Raw genomic sequence first — 19091 nt, 5'->3', positions numbered from 1 at the left:
ACACAACTGAACAACCACATTTAGGAAAGTGAATGATAATTTTTAAAAAGGCAGATCATATAACATTAGAAAAACATTTAAAGGATAGCACTGAAAGAAAACAGTGGTGGGTAGAGACAGGGTGATAAAACATACTAAATGCTTTTTGATGGGCTTTTGTTAAAATGGGATATTCTGGCTTCATTAGGTCCCTTAGACTGGAGCACCTTGGACTGTAATTGTTTATTTCCAAAATGCCATTCTCCCTAATCATTCTACATACCACATGTACATTTAAATAATTTAAGTAATAATTACTAAGGAATCATATTGCATAATTATAACCTATAACTCATGTTGAAGCTTTCCTCCCCCATTAGTCCCAACAAAACACACATACACACACACAAAATCAACCTCTCAGTAGTATGTCACTGAACTCCTCACCAAGTTGAACTGCTACCACAAAGCTGGATGGGTACATTCCAATATGCAAATTCCCTAGACTGGTGACTCAAACTGAAGTTTAAGAGAGAAGGCAGCTGGATGGAGAACTTGGGCTCTATACTGACTTCCCATAATGACTCCATACAAAGTCAATCATTTTACTTAATAGACTGCTTCTTGATCACTATAAGGCAGTATAGTGCCACAGAAAGGATGATGGTGGTGGTGGGGTTTTCAAATCCCATCTCAGCTATTTATTCATTTTTCCTCTCTAAAGGTCACTTTCCTGGACTATTAAATGAGGTACTTGGACTATATGATCTTTCTCGCTGTAAATGTGGCCAAACACACATGTTAAATAAATATTGGAAAACAAATGCCTAATTAGTTCTATTTTTCTAATTAAAATTAGAGGCAGAGGCAGTCTCTTTTAAAAAAAAAAAATGGAAAGGTAGGAAAAGGTGTATATCTGTGGAACCAAGTGAATGATGTTTTAAATTTATTTTCTCTAAACCATGATTCTGTTCATAGAACCATTCTGAAACCCCATAAAGATGGGGTTCTCATTTTCAAAATGAGTCTCATTTTCTGATCACTAAATTAAGAAGATTGAAGTAGTTTAGTGCTGAGGTCCATTGCAACTCTAAATCTTTAATATGATCATGACATAAAGAAACAAGGATTGGCTCTAATCAGAGTACCTAAGTTAAAATTCTAAATGCCAGTCCAATGCGCCCCATACTCATTAAACTCCAGGAGCTTACTATCCCTTCAAGTATCCAATACAAAATCCTCTGTTTGGTGTTCAAAATCTTTCATGATCTAGTCCTAATCCCCTATCTTTCTAGTCTTTTTATGCCTTACATCTTCCCCTCTCTCTATAAAATATTTAATCCAGTGATATTGGTCCTCCTCTATTAATTATCTCCTACTTATCCTATATATGTAACTTGGTTTTTCATATTTATTTGCTTGTTGCCTCCCTAACTAAACTCTGAGTTTCTTGGGAACAGGAATTGTCTTTTGACCTTTTTTGTATCCCTACCCCTTAGTATAGTGCCTGGAAAATAGTAGGTACTTGATAAATGCTTATTGATTGACTGAATGATATTCATTACCTGGGTGACCCAAGCAAATTACCTAACTTCCTTCCTTTGAGCTTCAACTATAAAATTAAGGAGGAGAACTAAATGGTCTCTGGGATCTTTCTCACTCTAGAGCTATGATTTCATTTGCAAAAATATTTCATGCTATAATATAAAAAGGAAAATTTGAATATATACAATTTCCCATCTGGCTGTTTCCAAAAACTCACAATCCTGCAAGAGGAAATCAACTTTAATTCATAGATACTTAGACTATTTCCCACCCTGGCTGCAAGACTTCATCATGCCCATCCATACTACCATCCACTTAGCCCTTTGAGCTTTTTTTATGTGTTGTCTTCTCCTTTTAAATTGTGAGCTACTTGAAGGCAGAGACTGACTTATGACTTTCTTTAGAAAGTCATACCAAAGCTTAACATGGTATCTGGTGTATTGTGGGCACTGTGTAAGTATTTATTGGCTCTGATATATCATTTTTATGGTTTTTGTAAGCTTTTAAAAAAAGAAAATGCAAACTTTCTTCCTCTTTAGAACAACTTTATCCCACAACTTTTTCTAGTTTTGGGATCAAGAGAAAGCTCCTCAAAAGTTTTATTCCAGTGATTCATTATGGCACGGATGATCCTGGATTCTAAGACTACATTTGTGTGTATGGCATAATGGCTGCAGAGCCAGCCTTGGAGTTGAAGGCCTGGGATCAAGTCTCCTGTCTGGCAGCTCTAGGCTGAGTCACTTTGGACAGGTTACCCAATCTCTCCAGGCCTCAAGCAGCTCCACGTAATTTGCTTAGTCTAAGAAAATTCCTCATTGGGAATTCCCTACACTAACTAGCAATTGCTAGAAAATATCAAGAGCTAGAAAATCTTTGTTATGGTGATCTTCTCACCCCTAGATTATTATTGTTCTTTTCTTTTATTCCATCCCTCCTGCTCTGACCTCCCTTTCCTCTCTTTGCTGTCTCCATCCAACAATTGATCAGTTCAATTCCTCACCAAATACAACATCCTATCCACCCAACCCCACGCTATTTGAGGAACTGGAGAAAAGCTTATATTCTGCAATATAAGTTTATATCATGTAATCTCACCAAAAGTTTATATCATGTAATCTCACCAAAAGTTTATATCATGCAATCTCACCAAAAGTTTATATCATGCAATCTCAACAAAAGTTTATATCATGCAATCTCACCAAAAGTTTATATCATGCAATCTCACCAAAAGTTTATATCATGCAATCTCACCAAAAGTTTATATCATGCAATCTCACCAAAAGTTTATATCATGCAATCTCACCAAAAGTTTATATCATGCAATCTCACCAAAAGTTTATATCATGCAATCTCACCAAAAGTTTATATCATGCAATCTCACCAAAAGTTTATATCATGCAATCTCACCAAAAGTTTATATCATGCAATCTCACCAAAAGTTTATATCATGCAATCTCACCAAAAGTTTATATCATGCAATCTCACCAAAAGTTTATATCATGCAATCTCACCAAAAGTTTATATCATGCAATCTCACCAAAAGTTTATATCATGCAATCTCACCAAAAGTTTATATCATGCAATCTCACCAAAAGTTTATATCATGTAATCTCACCAAAAGTTTATATCATGCAATCTCACCAAAAGTTTTATATCATGTAATCTCACCAAAAGTTTATATCATGTAATCTCACCAAAAGTTTATATCATGTAATCTCACCAAAAGTTTATATTATGTAATCTCAACGGGGCTCTTATTTTGGCACAGGAATCCTTTCTTTTTTTCCTATTACATTCTTTGGTTCATATTCCAAACCATCTCATCTATCTCCAGGTCATTTCCTCTTAGCAGTGAATCTTGCCTCCTGTTTTATTGAAGAAGTCAAGGCCTCTCATGAGCTCTCTCTTTTTCTGTACATCTCAGAATTCTGTTATATCACCCCTATTTTCTCCTCCCTTAATACATTCTTTGAGGAAGACATGGGTCCTCTGTCTTGTTAAGGCCAAGCGTTCTAATGTGTTCTGAAATTCTATATGTTTGATAATTCCTTTTCATCAGTTAATCCCTCCTTACCTATAGCACTCGGCTACAAGAGTTATCATTCTCCTCTATCCTTAAAAATTAACAATAACAACAACTTCTAATAGGGCATACTACTATTATTTTCCCCCCTTGAACAACCTCTCTTCTCCTAGAATGACATCCACTTCATCCCTACTTCATTCTCATTTTAAACTGTTTGTAATATGCTTCCAACCCCACCACCGATTGAAATCTCTCTCTCCAAAGTTATTAACCATTTTTAATTATTAAATCCAATGGACTTTTTTTTGGTTCTTTAATGTGATCCACCCTCTCCTCCTGGGGTCCTTCCTTGTCTTTTGTGTCATTGTTCTCCCGTTTCTCTTCCAACTTGTCTGCCCATATCTTCTCAATTTCCTCCACTAGATCATCTTTTATCTTTTTGTCCCATAAGTCTATCTGTAACCTCTTCCTCCCGATGCATTACTAGTTGCTTTCACTCTCATTAGTTTATCATCCCCATATACTTGACTCCAAAAATTTGTATCGCTTTCAGTTCTGAACACCCTGCTATTCGTCTCCATATTGATGTCCGCAACTGCCTCTTCTGAACCTCAAATGCTCAAAAATGCCACCTTCTCTAAGTTCCCCCCATTTCTATAAAAAGTGACTTCAACTTCATCTTCATGCTGAGAGTCATTCTTGATGCTTCTTTGATGCAGTGACTCAAGATGAGGACTGATGTGAGAGTATTATTGAAGAATGTCGAGTTCAAGATCTGACAAAGATTGGGTATGGGCCGGGAGAACAAGGAGTCAAAAGGATAAAAAAGATTACAGACCTTATTTATTTGTTTGTTTATTATAGCTTTTTATTTACAAAGCATATACATGGGTAATAATTGCAAAAACTTCTGTTCTGAATTTTCCCCTTCTTGCCCCCATCCCCTCCCCCAGATGGCAGGCAGTCCAATATATGATATATATATATATATATATATTAAAGTATATGTTAAATCCAATATATGTGTACATACTTATACAGTTATCTTGCTGCACAAGAAAAGTCAGATTTAGAAAGAAGATAAGAATAATCTGGGAAGTAAAACAAAAGTGCAAGCAAATAACAACAGAAAGAGTGGAAATGCTAGGTTGTGGTCCACACTCATTTCCCACAGTTCTCTCTCTGGGTGTAGATGGCTTTCTTCATTACTGAACAAGGTGGCACTGGTTTGAATCATCTCGTTGTTGAGGAGAATCACGTCCATCAGAATACATCCTCATACAGTATTGTTGTTGAAGTGTATAGTGATCTTCTGGTTCTGCTCGTTTCACTCAGCATCAGTTGATGTAAGTCTCTCCAAGCCTCTCTGTATTCCTCCTGCTGGTCATTTCTTACAGAGCAATAATATTCCATAACCTTCATATACCACAATTTACCCAACCATTCTCCAACTGATGGGCATCCAATCATTTTCCAGTTTCTAGCCACTACGAAAAGAGCTGCCACAAATATTTTGGCACATACAGGTCCCTCCCTGGGATATAAGCCCAGTAGTAGCACTGCTGGATCAAAGGGTATGCACAGCTTGATAACTTTTTGAGCATAGTTCCAAATTGCTCTCCAGAATGGTTGGATTCTTTCACAACTCCACCAACAATGTATTAATGTCCCAGTTTTCCCACAGCCCCTCCAACATTCATCATTGTTTGTTCCTGTCATCTTAGCCAATCTGACAGGTGTGTAGTGGTATCTCAGAGTTGTCTTAATTTGCATTTCTCTGATCAATGATTTGGAACACTCTTTCATATGAGTGGATATAGTTTCAATTTCTGCATCTGAATTGTACAGACCTAATTTAAGGGTGAGACTTGAAGCCACTCCATTGTTCTCTGGAGCCTTTACTGGATAAGAGTACTCTGCCTTCCTCAATCTGAGCTGAGTGAGAATGGAGCTGTACTGCTAGTGTGACCCTAGGCAACATTGCTTAATTAACCTCTCCAACTTCAATTCCTCATTTTGTAAAATAGGAGTAATACCAGGGACAAAATGAGAAGATATTTGTAAACCACTTTGCAAACCAAAAAGCACCGCAGCTCGAACAAAAAAAAAAAAAAAAAAAAAAAAAAAAAAAAATCTCCTCTTCAAAACCACCTTGGAAGGCTAATATACCCATTTTACAGACGAGGAAATTGAGGTTCAGTGAATTTTCCGGGGTCACACAGGTCAAATGTCTCAGGTCTTCTTGACTCCAGAAGTTATTCTATAGAACATAACCGCCTTGAAGACCGGAAGTCTTGTTTGTTTGCTTGTTTTTTAAGTTATGAGTTTGGCTTAGTTTTTCTTTCTATCCCCAAATTAGCATCTTAAACTAAACCTAAAACAACTGAAGTAGCGGGCATCCTGGGGAGCAGCGTTCAGCCCCGCGCTGAGGCTGCGTGAGCCTGGGATCCCTAGGTGCGCTCTGCCCCACACTGCTGCAGGAGGAGCTGGCACACACTGCAGTGATCTTCCTCCACAAGCCCCACGGAGAGCGTGACCCCTGGGTCCTGGACACAAGGAACAGCAAGCACTGATTCCCGATAGATTGCGCAGCCGTAACTGCAGTCGTCCTTCCCCACCAGGGTGGCCGCTAGAAGCCCCTCGGGTTTTGTTCGCGTTCACCAATGAACGTATCTTTCTCTTTCACTTCCCCAACACCCCCCTTTCCCGCAAATGAGCCACTCCCCTTTCCCCCTTTTCCACCCCACTTCAAGCCAGATGGTCTCTTCCTTTTTCCAAACAGGTTCTGCCCTCGCTTGTCATAATGCGCCGGGTCACGTGGCAGGGGACAGCGAGCTTTGTGACGCGACGAAGCTCCGCCCCCTTTCCCTGTCCCCGCCTTCCGCGCGGAGCCCGTGCAGCCCCTGCTTAAGAGACCCCGCACTGGGGCGCTCAGGCTGAGTAGAGCAGCGGCCGCCATAGTGACTGGCCGGAGTTGTCGCTGCTGAAGGGCTAACCGGCTGAGGAAGGAGACGTCGCCATCGTCGATTTCGGAGCCCGAGGTTTCTGGCGTTCCCGGCCCAGGGAAGCGGAAGAGGAAGAGGAGGAAGGTGGCCGCGGCGGCCGGGGGCCCGCACAGCGTCCCTGTGCTGGCTCGGGGCTGGGGTGAGGCGAGGCCCCGGGCCTAGTGCGGCCTAGTCCCAGCTTTGTCTGTGAGGAGGCGGCGGCGGTCTCCGCGGCCGAGGGGGAGAAGGAGCCGGAGGCGGCGGCGACCCCGTCAGGGAGGCCTCTCTGCCCCGCTTCCCCTAGGTTTGCGGGGTGCTCGTGTCTCCTCCCAGCGGGACTCCGTGTACGGGGAGGAGGAGGGGGGAAAGGGGACCGGGGCGGGGGCCCGGGCCCGGGACCTGACGCCGATCGGGAAGAAAGCTGCAGTCGCCGGGAGCCGAGCTCGGCCAGGCGGCCGCCCCAGGAGGAGACAGACAGACAGGCAGGCAAACAGGAGGCCTGTGGCCTTGGCGGACTCTGCCCCGTCCTCCCCTCCTCCCGGGGCCTGGGGTCGCCCTCGTTGTCGGAAAGAGACAGAGGGGAGGTGGCGGCGCGATGGACCCCTGATCCCTCTGGGGGGACTCGAACTGTTTCCCTGGACTGCTGCTGATTGCGCCGCCCGCTTGCCTGTCTCCTGCAATCCCTTAGCATGAGCGAGGGGGGCCCCGCTGGGTGACATTGTACGGCTTATACCCGTTGGATCCCTTTCCTCTCCTTTCCCTCCTCTCCCTCCTCCCCACCCAGGCCCTCCCTCCAAATTCCCTTCCCCCATACCCTCCCGCTCCCGTCTCTCCATGAAGTGATTTGAGTATTTTGGGTGGGGGGGGTTCTCGGTTCAGAACCCCACTCGTGGTCGGGGGGGCAATAAGGCCTAAGGTTCCCTCAGTTTCTGAGTGTTTTTGTGTGTACATATCTCTTAAGTTTATAAATATACATATAATTCAGAGTGTCACGTCTCATCGCTGAGCCTTAGGGAACTTTTGGCACCATGTCCTGTGTGCATTATAAATTTTCCTCCAAACTCAACTATGATACCGTTACCTTTGATGGACTGCACATCTCCCTGTGTGATTTGAAGAAGCAAATCATGGGGAGAGAGAAACTCAAGGCTGCTGACTGCGATCTACAGATCACCAATGCACAAACGAAAGAAGGTATGAGCCCCGCAGGCGTCCATTAAATATTTGTTTTCGATTGGGGAACTCTGTAATTTTGTTTTGCAGAGGGTTTATGTGTTGTGAAAGTTATTTTTTTGTAAGCCTCAAAATCTTAGAATCTCTTAAAAGTAAAATATGACTAGAAAATATTAGGGTTAAACCAGTTCTGGATCTCTTTATTTCCTCTTCCCTTGCAGATTAACTGAAATAAATGAATGATAGCTTAGCTCCTGTGTTGTTATACAACTTGTTGCTTTGGGGATCTGCCCTTTTAGGCTATGTGCTGCCTCTTGGCCATTTGGAGCTCCTTAACACTTGCACTAAATGGAGAGGGAGGGGGGGGGGGAGACCTTAGTCTTGGTGAAAAATGCTTTAACTGCAAGTTCTGTTAAAAGTTTTTTGTTTTGTTTTGTTTTTTGATGACCAATTGCTTCAGGTTCCCTCTGATTAATAAAGATGGTAGGGTTCCTCAGTCCTTTTTTTTTTTTTTTTTTTTTGTAAACTGACTTTTTCTCCTCCCCAGCCCCCTCTCCCAAAATAATATGCTTTGTAGCTAGGTTCTCCTTATTAACTGATTTTTAGGAATTTCTTCCACCCATTCTTCAGTATTGGAATTGGAAATACTTGTGTTTTTATGTGTTTTAAGAATCCCTAATCAATGATCACGAGGTGTTAAGTTGTATACAATTCTCCTTAAAATTTGATCATCAGAATTCTGAGTGCTGCTTTTGAAATTATTCAGTAGATTTAAATGGCTTTTTGTGATTTTTGAACTTGTTACAAAGCAGCCAGAAGTTTCTATATTGGCATAAATTAAAGATTTTTTCCTTTTTGAAAGCTTTTAGCTTTGAATGGACAGTTTGAAAGTTTTAAAACAATCATCAACTTAAATGATAATAGATTCAAAGAAGATGAAATAGATGTTTTGTTTTAAGTCACATTTAGTGTGGGAAGATTTTTTTTTAAGGTGTTTGAATTTCCTTGTATAATTTTTTTCAGATTTTTGAGTTTCTACAAGTTTTTCTACATCAAAATAATCTTTTTGTTGGGATTTTCTGGGTAAAGATGCTGAAAATAAATTTTTCTATGTTATTTTTAAAAATATTGTTATTCTGAGAAATGTTGCCAAATTCATTTCCTTCAAAATACCTTTTAATTGATCTTAATTATAATATGGTAGGTTTCATATCTCCAATGTATGTATCTTGCCTTCCTAAACACCAATGACAATCTTAGTTAAGAGCACAACTTTGCAATGGTTACAGTCAGAATGTTTTAAGTAAAGGAGAATTTTGTCCCATTGCAAAACATAGGTATTTTTATACTAAGAAAAATTCACTTTTTGCTTGTCTTATCCAAAACTACTCTGCTTTAAGGTTTAATTTTTGTTTTTAATTGATTGCAGTTCATAATATCAGTCCCCATATTAAACAAGATTTAGAGTATTCAATAGGAAAAGAAAGTTTTGTCTTCCATCACTATGCTAATGTGAACAAGTTGTATGAGGAGTGTAAAGTTTTAAAAGCCCTTATTTGTGATTTCTTCATAAAATTAAATGTCACCAATCATTTGTTAAGTACCTCCTATGTGGCAGGCACTGTGGATATAACTATAATCAAATTAATTTTATTTTGGTTACTAGATACAGATAATTAAAGCTCACAGATCCAAAATCCTTATTCTGGCCATCAATTTGAACAACTCAAAAAGAAGCAAATGAGAATACAATTTGAAAGTGGTTTGTAATCTTAACCTTTACAAATAGCCCTTGAGAACCTTAAGTTTCCTAACTTTTAAGTTTCATAATTTCCCGTGTGTTCTTTGTATTTTTTCATTGGGATAAATAATATATTTGGATATGTAGCATGCTTAAATGAATATTTATTTGTAGGAAGATAGTATACAAGGCATTTGACAAATTCTCACATTGGTAAGTTATAATAGCCCACATTGTTATATATAGTTTGCAAAACTCTATTTTGGGTATTCAAACTCTTTGGATAATAGATTTAACCTAATAGTGGCCCAAATTATTTTAACAGCAATGTAAACTTGCTAAAAGGTCTTTTAACATAAAAAAAAGTGACTTTCATTGTGAACTTTTGTAAGTTAAAGAGAATTGTGCCAATTTTATCTTGAGACTCTAATTAGGTTCTAAATACTGACTTTCTGTAAAACCAGTACACTGATAATATCTCACCTCGAGTTCTTTAGTGCTAAAGCAGAGTTCCATTTTTAACTGGAACAGCCAAAACAGGTTTCAAAGCTAAAAGATATAACTTCCAATACGTAGAAAATCCTTAAGGGCTGTCATTTGTTTAAAATTCACACTAAGTTAACGCTGGATTGCACTGAGAATCTCCCTCATTTGGCATATTTGCTATGCCTCTAAGAATTGGTGTTTTTTATTGTTGTTTAATCTTAAGTAATATTTTAAATGTATTACTAAGTAATAATTCACTGAGGCTAGTGCAATTGTTAAGTGTACGTTGGGAGCCCACTTAAATAAGTGAATTAGGGATTTTTGGCTTTTTAAGTTTGCAGAATGGAATGCCATTGGTCTGTCAATTAGCAAAACAGTGTGCCATACATATTTTGAATGGAAATAAAATCTACATCTCTGGTTTGCATGAAGACAAAACAAAAGTAAAGTTATATTTCACAATGGATTACTTTTTAAAATAATATACAAATATTCAAATATTGAGTGCTTTTGAAAGAATTAAGAATAGTTCAGAAGGCATGGGTAATCCAGATAATGCTGATAAGACCAATTATTCAAAAAGTTAATTTAGAAAATTAAATCTTAAATTCACAATGCAACTTTTTCTTATTTGGGTTAAGATGAAACTTCATTATTTAGTCACCCATCACAAATTTTGAATTTATTTTCAATACATTTTGTTAAAGGGTATTGTGTAAGCAGCACCTTAAAGATAGCATTGAAAATAGCACACAGTTTGAAGCAACTATTCTTGTCCAACAGACTAGATGCCCAATTAGTGTTTGTTGTTAAGTCATGTCTGACCTATGGTGATCCTGTGGACTGTCCAAGGACTTTTCTCAACAAAGATATTGGAATGGGTTGTCTTTTCCTTCAACAGATGAAGGCAAACAAAATTAAGTGACTTTCCTAGAGTCACAGCTATTAAGAGTATGAGGTCAGATTTGAACTTAGGTCTTCTTGACTACAGGCCTAGCATTTTATCCACTTAGTCATGTGGCTGCCTAATTGGTCTTTGAAGCATTTAAAAAAAAATTTAGTTAGATTTTGTAAATAGTTCCTAATAACTTGCATTTTATTAGCACTTTAAGGTTTGCAAGGTGCTTTCCTCACAACAGTGATGTGTGAGGTAAGTATTTTTATCCCCACTTTACAGATAAACTGAGGAGCCTATCATGGGTGGACCTTCCCCACCGCCCCCCTCCCAAAAAAAAAGTTTTTAAATGCATAAAATATATTGTATTACAAAGAAAAACCAATGACAAAACCTAGTCATCAAAAATAATTTAAAAAAACCCAAAATCACAAACTCTTAAGAACTATAATTTATCCTTGGTCATATAGCATAGTAAGTCTCAGATGGACTTTTGTTCAATTTATTTTTTACCTAATCTAGGCTACTTTTCCCAAGAAAAAAAGATCTGAATCATGTGGGAAAATCATGTCCTATGAAACAATTTGCTTTTTATTTTAAGTTCTTCAAGGGATAGAGAGTCTCCTCCACCCTCTTGAAAAGTTCTAAAAGGCTTATATCTATTTAGCAAGTTTCATCAGGAAAGTAGAAAAATTGTGGTCAATTCCTTTTTTCACAGTTTATCAATAGTGGTTATATATAGCCTTCAAAAGAAAATTTTGAGCAGCAATACAAATCATACTTTTAAAATGTTTTCCGTTGGTGGATTTTTTTTTTTAAATGAATTATATTGTTTCCAGATCAGTCAGTCATGTGTTTAAAACAATTTCAGAATTGTGGAGCTGTTTACTCATTGAAAGACAGAATGCAAATTAATATGTTGTTTATCTCAGTTAATAAAGAAGTAATCCAGGAAAGGATATACTTTTTTCTTTGGAGATGTTTTAAGAATGTGCAGGGCATTGGAAGACACTGTATTTCTGTAAGACAATTAGAAAAAACTATAAGCAACCTTAATTCAGTTAGCCCAAGCTTCTTATTTTGCAAATGAGGAAATTGTGGCAAACATAAGAATGATGGCTTGACCAAGGTAATAGTGCTTCCTGTGTTATGACCTAGAATCCAAACAAAGCTATTTTGAGAACCTGTGAGCTCTAAGGAGAAAAAAGGCATGAGATACAAACAACATATATATGGGCACATTTGAAAATTTTGCTTTCTGTTCTCTTTGCCTTCCTCCCCCCACTGTTCCTTGGAGAGGAAAAAAAAAGAAATAAGTTATAAACTCGTGAAGTTAATATTTTTGCTCTGTTTGAGGCAAAATAGCTGCTTGAGTCTAGATCTTTTTTAGATCTAAAATAAAACTCAGTTCTAGTTTTGAAATAGTCAATTTTTAAATTGATTCTTCCTTGTTACTATGAAATGTCAAGTATGAAACCAACCTCCTAAAGTTACAAGCACAGAATAGGCATATGATGTTTATAAAGTTTTTTGTGTTTATATTTATATATATATATATATATGTGTGTGTGTGTATATATATATATATATATATCATCAATTCTTTGAAGTACTAGTGATTTAGATACAATTGAATATTTAATTTTGGTGTATGCTTGCATAGTCTATTACATAATACTATGCCATTCAAATTTACACTTTGGCTTGGACTTCAATTAGGAGAAGCAACTTGAGTGATGAGGGAGGCATCCAGGAACTTCCTGCCAGATATGTTGATACTAAGGTCTATTTTTAGGATTCCTCTTGCCCTATCCCACCTCCAAAAAAAAATTTAAGTAGATTTCAAACAACAGTTTGAAATCATAATGAATTTTAGTAATGTTATTTTAACGTATGAGATTGAAAAATTAATGGAACATTAGCATTAGAAGAGACCTAATAACAGAGTTAGAATTTAAATCTGGTTCTTTTAACATTAAGCCTAGGTTTCTTATGTTAATACTGATCTTCAAGAAAGAATTTTCTCATTCCAATAGTTATTGTAATAGTGATTTTTGCAAGCTCTCTATTATATAAACCCTAAAGTCTACATTGAATAGAATGGGAGCAGAGATAAGGAAAGTTAATTGTGATGATCAGTGACTAAAGTTGTTAGTGAAATTATTAGCCTTCGATTCTACTTGTTCAATTTCCCCAATATGACATTTCTTGAATGGAAAATAACCCATCTGTCTGTCTTCAAGCATGATTGCAGTTAACCATCTATATAACCTTTGCTTGGAATTGACATGAAATTATACTTACTATTATTTATGGCAGATTTCTATAATTATGTCACATGATCAGTATGAACATAATAAATCTTTTATTAGCTAATACGAGAGTACATCTGACTTACTATAATAAAATTCAGGTGTAAGATTTGGAAAAGAGAGAAATTACTATAAAATCCCTTATTGGAAGTGCCAAAGCTTTTATCAGGTTTTGCCACCACTTCTCTAACCCCAGACTTCCCTTTGTAGGGACTTTAGGATTTATGAATAAATTCCTAATCTTAGGATCATAGAAGTGAAGATAGTTGATCATGTGGCTAGACTTGTTACTTCACCTTTCAGATTGTGACTCAATATATTTCTACCCATATTCCAAGTTAATTGACAAATTTTAGTTCTTAAATTTCAGTTTAAAGCATTGAGTAAAATAATTTAAATATCAAGTTACTAAGTTAATAATTATGGAAGTGGTGTGATTTCTCAGATTAGAACTATATATTTGTGGCAGCTAACATAAGTAAAATTAAATTCAGATGTCTTATGATCTATCCTAATATTCCTAAATAGGTCTACATAATGAATTTCAGTGATTCTAAGTAAACCTCATTACTTAAAGTCAAGCTTATATTTATTTTTTGATCAGTAGAACTTAATTATGTGCCTTGGGAACAGTGACTTTCATTGTTGTCTTTATGTCCTTTAGCACAGAACTTTTTGCATATAGTAGACACTCAAAAATGTTGAATTGATCATAGACTTAAGGGAAAGTATATAAATCAATATCCTGAAAATTGGTTTTAAAAATTGCTTTATATATCTCCTGCCTCCTCCTCAAATCTTTCATTATAGCTAGTTGTTTAAGTAGCCAAAATGAATGTTTTGAGTCAATTTCCTCCATTTAGTAGGACAAATAAAACAATAAACAAATTAACAAAGGGAAAAGCATATAATTTAGATGTTTAGTGTCCTGATATCCAATTTTTAGATTTTAAAATCTGTATATTGACTTGATTGAATAGCATCTTGATTTTTTAAACTAGAAAAATAATTTAAAATATTTTCAGGCTTAGGCATCAATCATACCAAAGTTGTAAATAGCACTTTGTAATAGAAAGATGGGCACAGTTCTTATAAATTACATGTTTCAGAAACTCCAGTATGTTCAATATTAATAATCTGGACTAGAAATTGGAAGACATATTACCTCCCTCAGATAAAGATCCTAACTAGACTACTACACATGTGGAACTGCCAGTCAAGAAGCAAAAGCTGACTCTTTGATATAGGAGTCTCTGGTTAACTCCTATAGAGCATGTATATAGACATATATCCATAATGCACATATACACACACACCCAGACATATATGTGTGTGAAACAGTTTCACAAATCTTGGCATACAAGGTAGTTTGACTTAAGTCAAAGGAAACAATCATTTAGTTTTTAAATATTTGGTAATGTGGAAAATAATTAAGATTTAAGAGGAAAGAAAGAAAAATAGGTCTCACCAGGCTGAAATTAGAACAGCTACCAACAGTTCATAGATTGGTCTCCCTGCTGATCAACATAGAAATTTTGACAACTCAGCTTTTCCTCAGTCAGTCTAATGGCTCACCCCCACCCCTATAGGCGTATTTTAGCCTTACTATATATCCCAGAATTCCTGAGTAAAAGTGATTCACCAAGCCTCAGCCATCCTAGTAGTAGGGACTACAAGTATATACCACCATACCCAGCCTTGAGAATATATTAAGATTTCAAGGCATAGAATAATTTTCATTTATTATCTATATACTAGGTAAATCAGATTTTAAAACTTTTGAATAATAAGAGTGCTTTCTTTTTTATTTTATTTATTTATTTTTTGGCCGAATGGTTCATGATATGTCAAAATCTCAAAATCAAAAAATGGGGTTTTAAAAAAATTCCTATTTTGCTTTCAGAATACACAGATGACAATGCCCTGATTCCCAAGAATTCATCAGTTATTGTAAGAAGAATTCCTATTGGAGGTGTTAAGTCTACAAGCAAGACATATGTTATGTAAGTAGCTATCAGATCTTGTATATTTACGTAATAGAATATTTTGGTAGTGTCATGGGGTTGAGAGAGAGCATACCTAAAGTTAAGTAATAGTTGTTTTCCTTTCTTACTGTCCCATTACTAAACAGATAAGTTAGTATCAATTTCCAAGGGTTTTTTCCCCCTTGTTAAATAGGTTGCCCTTTTTTGGTCCTAATTAGTATTTAATAACTATAGAAAATTTTGTTCAAACCCTCTAAAGATTACTGGTTTAAATTTTAAGAAAGATTTTTCGCGTTTTAATGAAAATTGTCTTTTTGTCCCCCACATCCATTTTGCTTTGTGTTCCCATGTATGCACTAACTCCCCCTACTATTGATTCAAAACTGTCTTTGGCATAAAACTTATTGGAATCACAGGCCCTATGTGTTATAGTACATGTTTTCTGCTTTCACAGTTAAAAAAGTGGGATTTTCCCAATAACATGGAAAAGTTCAAGAGATTTATGCTGGTAATTATATAATTTGCTAAGAGTCCCAAGCATTTGTTTCATTCCTTACTCCCCATACCAGTAAGGGCTATGGTTAGATGGAGTAAATAAAACATGGGAACAACAGTTTAGAATTCACAAAATTCAGAAGAGAGAGCAGAATAGCCATTAGGTAATTTGGTGCTGTTTGCATAACTGGCAGCAGAATGATAATGACCTAGAAAGGATTCAGAAATACATGAATGGCAAATAAGGGTTTCTACTTTGAAAGTGGAGTGCTTTTTGTTTTGTTATAAATTGTTGACCAAAATGTTTCAGTGAAATAAACTCAGTCGAACTTGATAATTTTGGAAATAAGACACTGACAATGAGCAAGAGTAAGGCAAAGCAAATAAAAAACATTTTTAGAGCTTTAACACATAATCTAATTGCATTTCTTAGAAACTCCTCTTAAAAGATTAGGTCCAGATCTTTTACAATTGGAGATCATTTTAGAATAAAAGGCATGACACTATCTTCTATTTATAGCAACCAAGCACAGTCCAAAAGTGTTCAGGACCTAGCATTGTACATTAGTATATGTTGCCTGATAATAAACTGACACATAGCTCGTGATTTAAAGCTTGCCAAGTGCCTCATAGATATTATCTATTTTGATCTTTTTTGGTGGCAAAATCACATTTTTGAGAGATTGCAAGTAGAAAACTAATTACCATACTGTAATATATGGTATAAATGACCAATGAACTTCAGGACTTATTTGATTTTTTTTTTTTTCTTCTCCTAGAAGACAAAACATTGTTTCAGAGTAAATAATGCAGTCTACATCGACCCTCAGGGAAACTTTTAAGTTGGCAAACGAGCAGATACCTTTAAAACTAAAACTTGCATGTCATTTCACTAAATATAACATGCAAAACAATTTTTATGGAACATAAGATTTCATTTGTAGTAAAAATTCTAACATCTGTAAAAATGCTTCTGAATTTTTTTGTTAAGCAAATATTGGAAAATGAAAACTTTCTTTTGTCACAGGACTTCCAAATCGCGCACAATCCTAGAAACTCCTTTCAGGTGATATTCTAACACTACTTTATAGTCAACATAGCTTAAATTTTTAAAATAAGACTGAACATGTAAGGTTTATGTTTAGTATACCCCCCTGGTGTGTGGGTTTCTTTAAAGGAATTTCTGCTTGGGCTTATGCGTACTCTTGATCTCTCTTCCAGTGTTCTATCCAGCTCTCAGTAAAACACATTTTACGCATTCTTTTTAACTGAAATACTTTGTCCAACTGTGTATGCTCTCATTTCTAGTTTAGAATTTTAGCTTAATTTAGCTATTTATTTCTTGGTCACTGTTTTGGAAAATTAAACAGGAAACAAGTATGGGCCTGAATGCTTGTTGCCAATTTAAGAATATGTGCAGCATTAGCAGTTGAGGGGACCCAAACCTAAATTTTTACAGGTGTGCCCTGCTTTAAAAAAATTTTTTTTTTTTGAAAATCAAGCTTTATTTAGGAAAAACTAAGCAAAAACTAATACTGGATTCTTCAGTGTATTAAAGTGTCAAACACAGGCTTCCATACTATAGCAGATTTTTATTATAGTTTTAAAAACAATATTGGAATTATAGTCTTCTGTGTACAATAAAAAAAAATTTTAAAGCAAGGTACAACTGCATTATAATTTCGAAGCAAAACTTTTTTCTTTACATTTAATGCATACCTTAATTTCACAAAGGTTGAAGACATCTAATCAAATTAGATGGTGTATTTGTAACTGCAAAGTTTAGTAGACGACTATTACTCGTAGCATCATAGGAGAACTTTTATTTTCAATATGTGCAATATATATATATATTTTTTAAGATTTTATCAGCACAGATGTTCATGAAATTGTAACATTGAAAAAAAAATCCATTGGATATTCTAACAGGGCTTGTTTTGTTTTTTAGAAGTCGAACTGAACCAGTGAGTGGAACCTCAAAAGCAGTATGTAAAAACACAATCTCACACTTTTTCTACACATTGCATTTAATTTTAAAACATTTAATGTAGCAGTGAAATGTGAATCCGTTTTAGAACTTTTCATTTTTCCCACTGCAGTACATCTTGTAAATACAATGTATTTGCTTACAGTTTAGTTGATATTATATTTATACCATAAGTTGCACACTTCTATTGTAGAAATTGATAATTTGTGCCAGGAAAAGCACTGTATTTCATATTGAATATGATAGATTTACTTCCTGTATGACTCTGTGTTGTACAGATAATGTATGATCCTTTTTAGATCATGTAGGTTTAAGGTTTGCACTAATGAACATGATGCCCATGTTCTACATCTGTCTGTCTATAGTTAGTATTTTGTATGTATGTATAGGCTGTTGTGTGCTTCTTGTTTTTTGCAATAAAAAATGTTTGGAGTGTATACCTTGCCATTTTCACGTTGTATCACTTAGTTTTTGTTAGATTTTTTTTTCTGCCTGCCAAATGGCTTGAAAAATGCGATAGAAACTTCTGTGAAGTTTTATATTGTTAAAAAGTTTGATGTTTCTTCCTAATCTAGAACTTAAACACTCATGCAAAGAGCTCTCCAGGAGCATTTGATGCAGTTAAATTATTCATCTTCTGCATTTGGAAATTTGAGCTCTTTTTCTTTGTTTAAAACTGTGCTATGAAATAAACCTTTGAAATTGTGCCCCTAGTTCAAAGAGGTCTTGAAATGGTTAATGGTTTTACTGGGTATTCAAAGTAGTTTTCTGAAGTTTTAATTATTTGGATCTCCCACTGAAGTAAGCAAGTAGATTTTAAATATCCAGATTTCGAAAATCTGTTACTTTTTTGATGGGGAATGGGAGGTGGGGATAGAGGTTTGGAGGTGTAAGACATTAAGGTACTACATAATTGTAGATGGGTTTCCCAGCTGTAGTAATTTTGTCAGCAGTGGTTTTTCTTAACCTGGTTAACATTTTTTTAGATTAGCTATATCACAGGTTAAATTTTACTTTTAAAGTTTATGCCACCAGTTTGACAACAGCTTGGGTAAAAAAAGGCAGCAATATTCTTTGAGTTGTGAAAAGTAACTTGATCTGATTCAAACAAAATACAAGGCTATAGTAACTGGTTCTCTAGATGTTCTACTTCTCATATTCATTGTACAGAACAGGTTCCTTGCTATTTTATTTATCCATTTTAAGGATTACTGATCTTCATCTAGAATGGTGTATGAGTCATTACACTAACCATAATATCATTGTTGTTCTCAATATATTTTAACTTAAAGGTTTATGAGCTTTGGGCTTGTATTCTGTAAAGAATATAGCCTTTAGTTCTCATGGAACTAAACATATTTATTCTAAGCTCACAATTCCTATATTCAGGGTTCTTTCCTTTTTTTTTCCTTTTTTTGGTTTTTTATTTTGAAGCATAAATCTGTAAAACTGTCCAAATTTCTGTTTTTGCTGGTGACTGGTT

At 35.9% G+C, this 19091-nt stretch overlaps 1 protein-coding gene across 6 annotated transcripts in view; it reads left to right on the top strand.

Annotated features, from left to right (window-relative positions):
• Positions 1-7513: 7513 nt before the first annotated feature.
• RBBP6 (RB binding protein 6, ubiquitin ligase) overlaps positions 7514-19091 on the top strand; it is a 36037-nt gene continuing 24459 nt past the window's right edge. For 3 of the 6 annotated variants that reach the window (XM_074280020.1, XM_074280019.1, XM_074280017.1), the window contains exons 1-4: positions 7514-7728; positions 15045-15144; positions 16649-16687; positions 17570-17606. In XM_074280020.1, the coding sequence (XP_074136121.1) occupies positions 7563-7728; positions 15045-15144; positions 16649-16687; positions 17570-17606 (342 nt within the window). In that variant the 5' untranslated portion in view covers positions 7514-7562. The remainder of the gene's footprint in view (positions 7729-15044; positions 15145-16648; positions 16688-17569; positions 17607-19091) is intronic. The other 3 variants (XM_074280022.1, XM_074280021.1, XM_074280018.1) reach the window with 1 other exon arrangement.

This window comes from Sminthopsis crassicaudata, chromosome 1, assembly GCF_048593235.1.
Source record: "Sminthopsis crassicaudata isolate SCR6 chromosome 1, ASM4859323v1, whole genome shotgun sequence".
In the NCBI taxonomy this organism is placed as follows: Eukaryota; Metazoa; Chordata; class Mammalia; order Dasyuromorphia; family Dasyuridae; genus Sminthopsis; species Sminthopsis crassicaudata.
The sequence above is the reverse complement of the archived record's forward strand: the minus strand, read 5'-3'. Positions and strand labels throughout refer to the sequence as shown.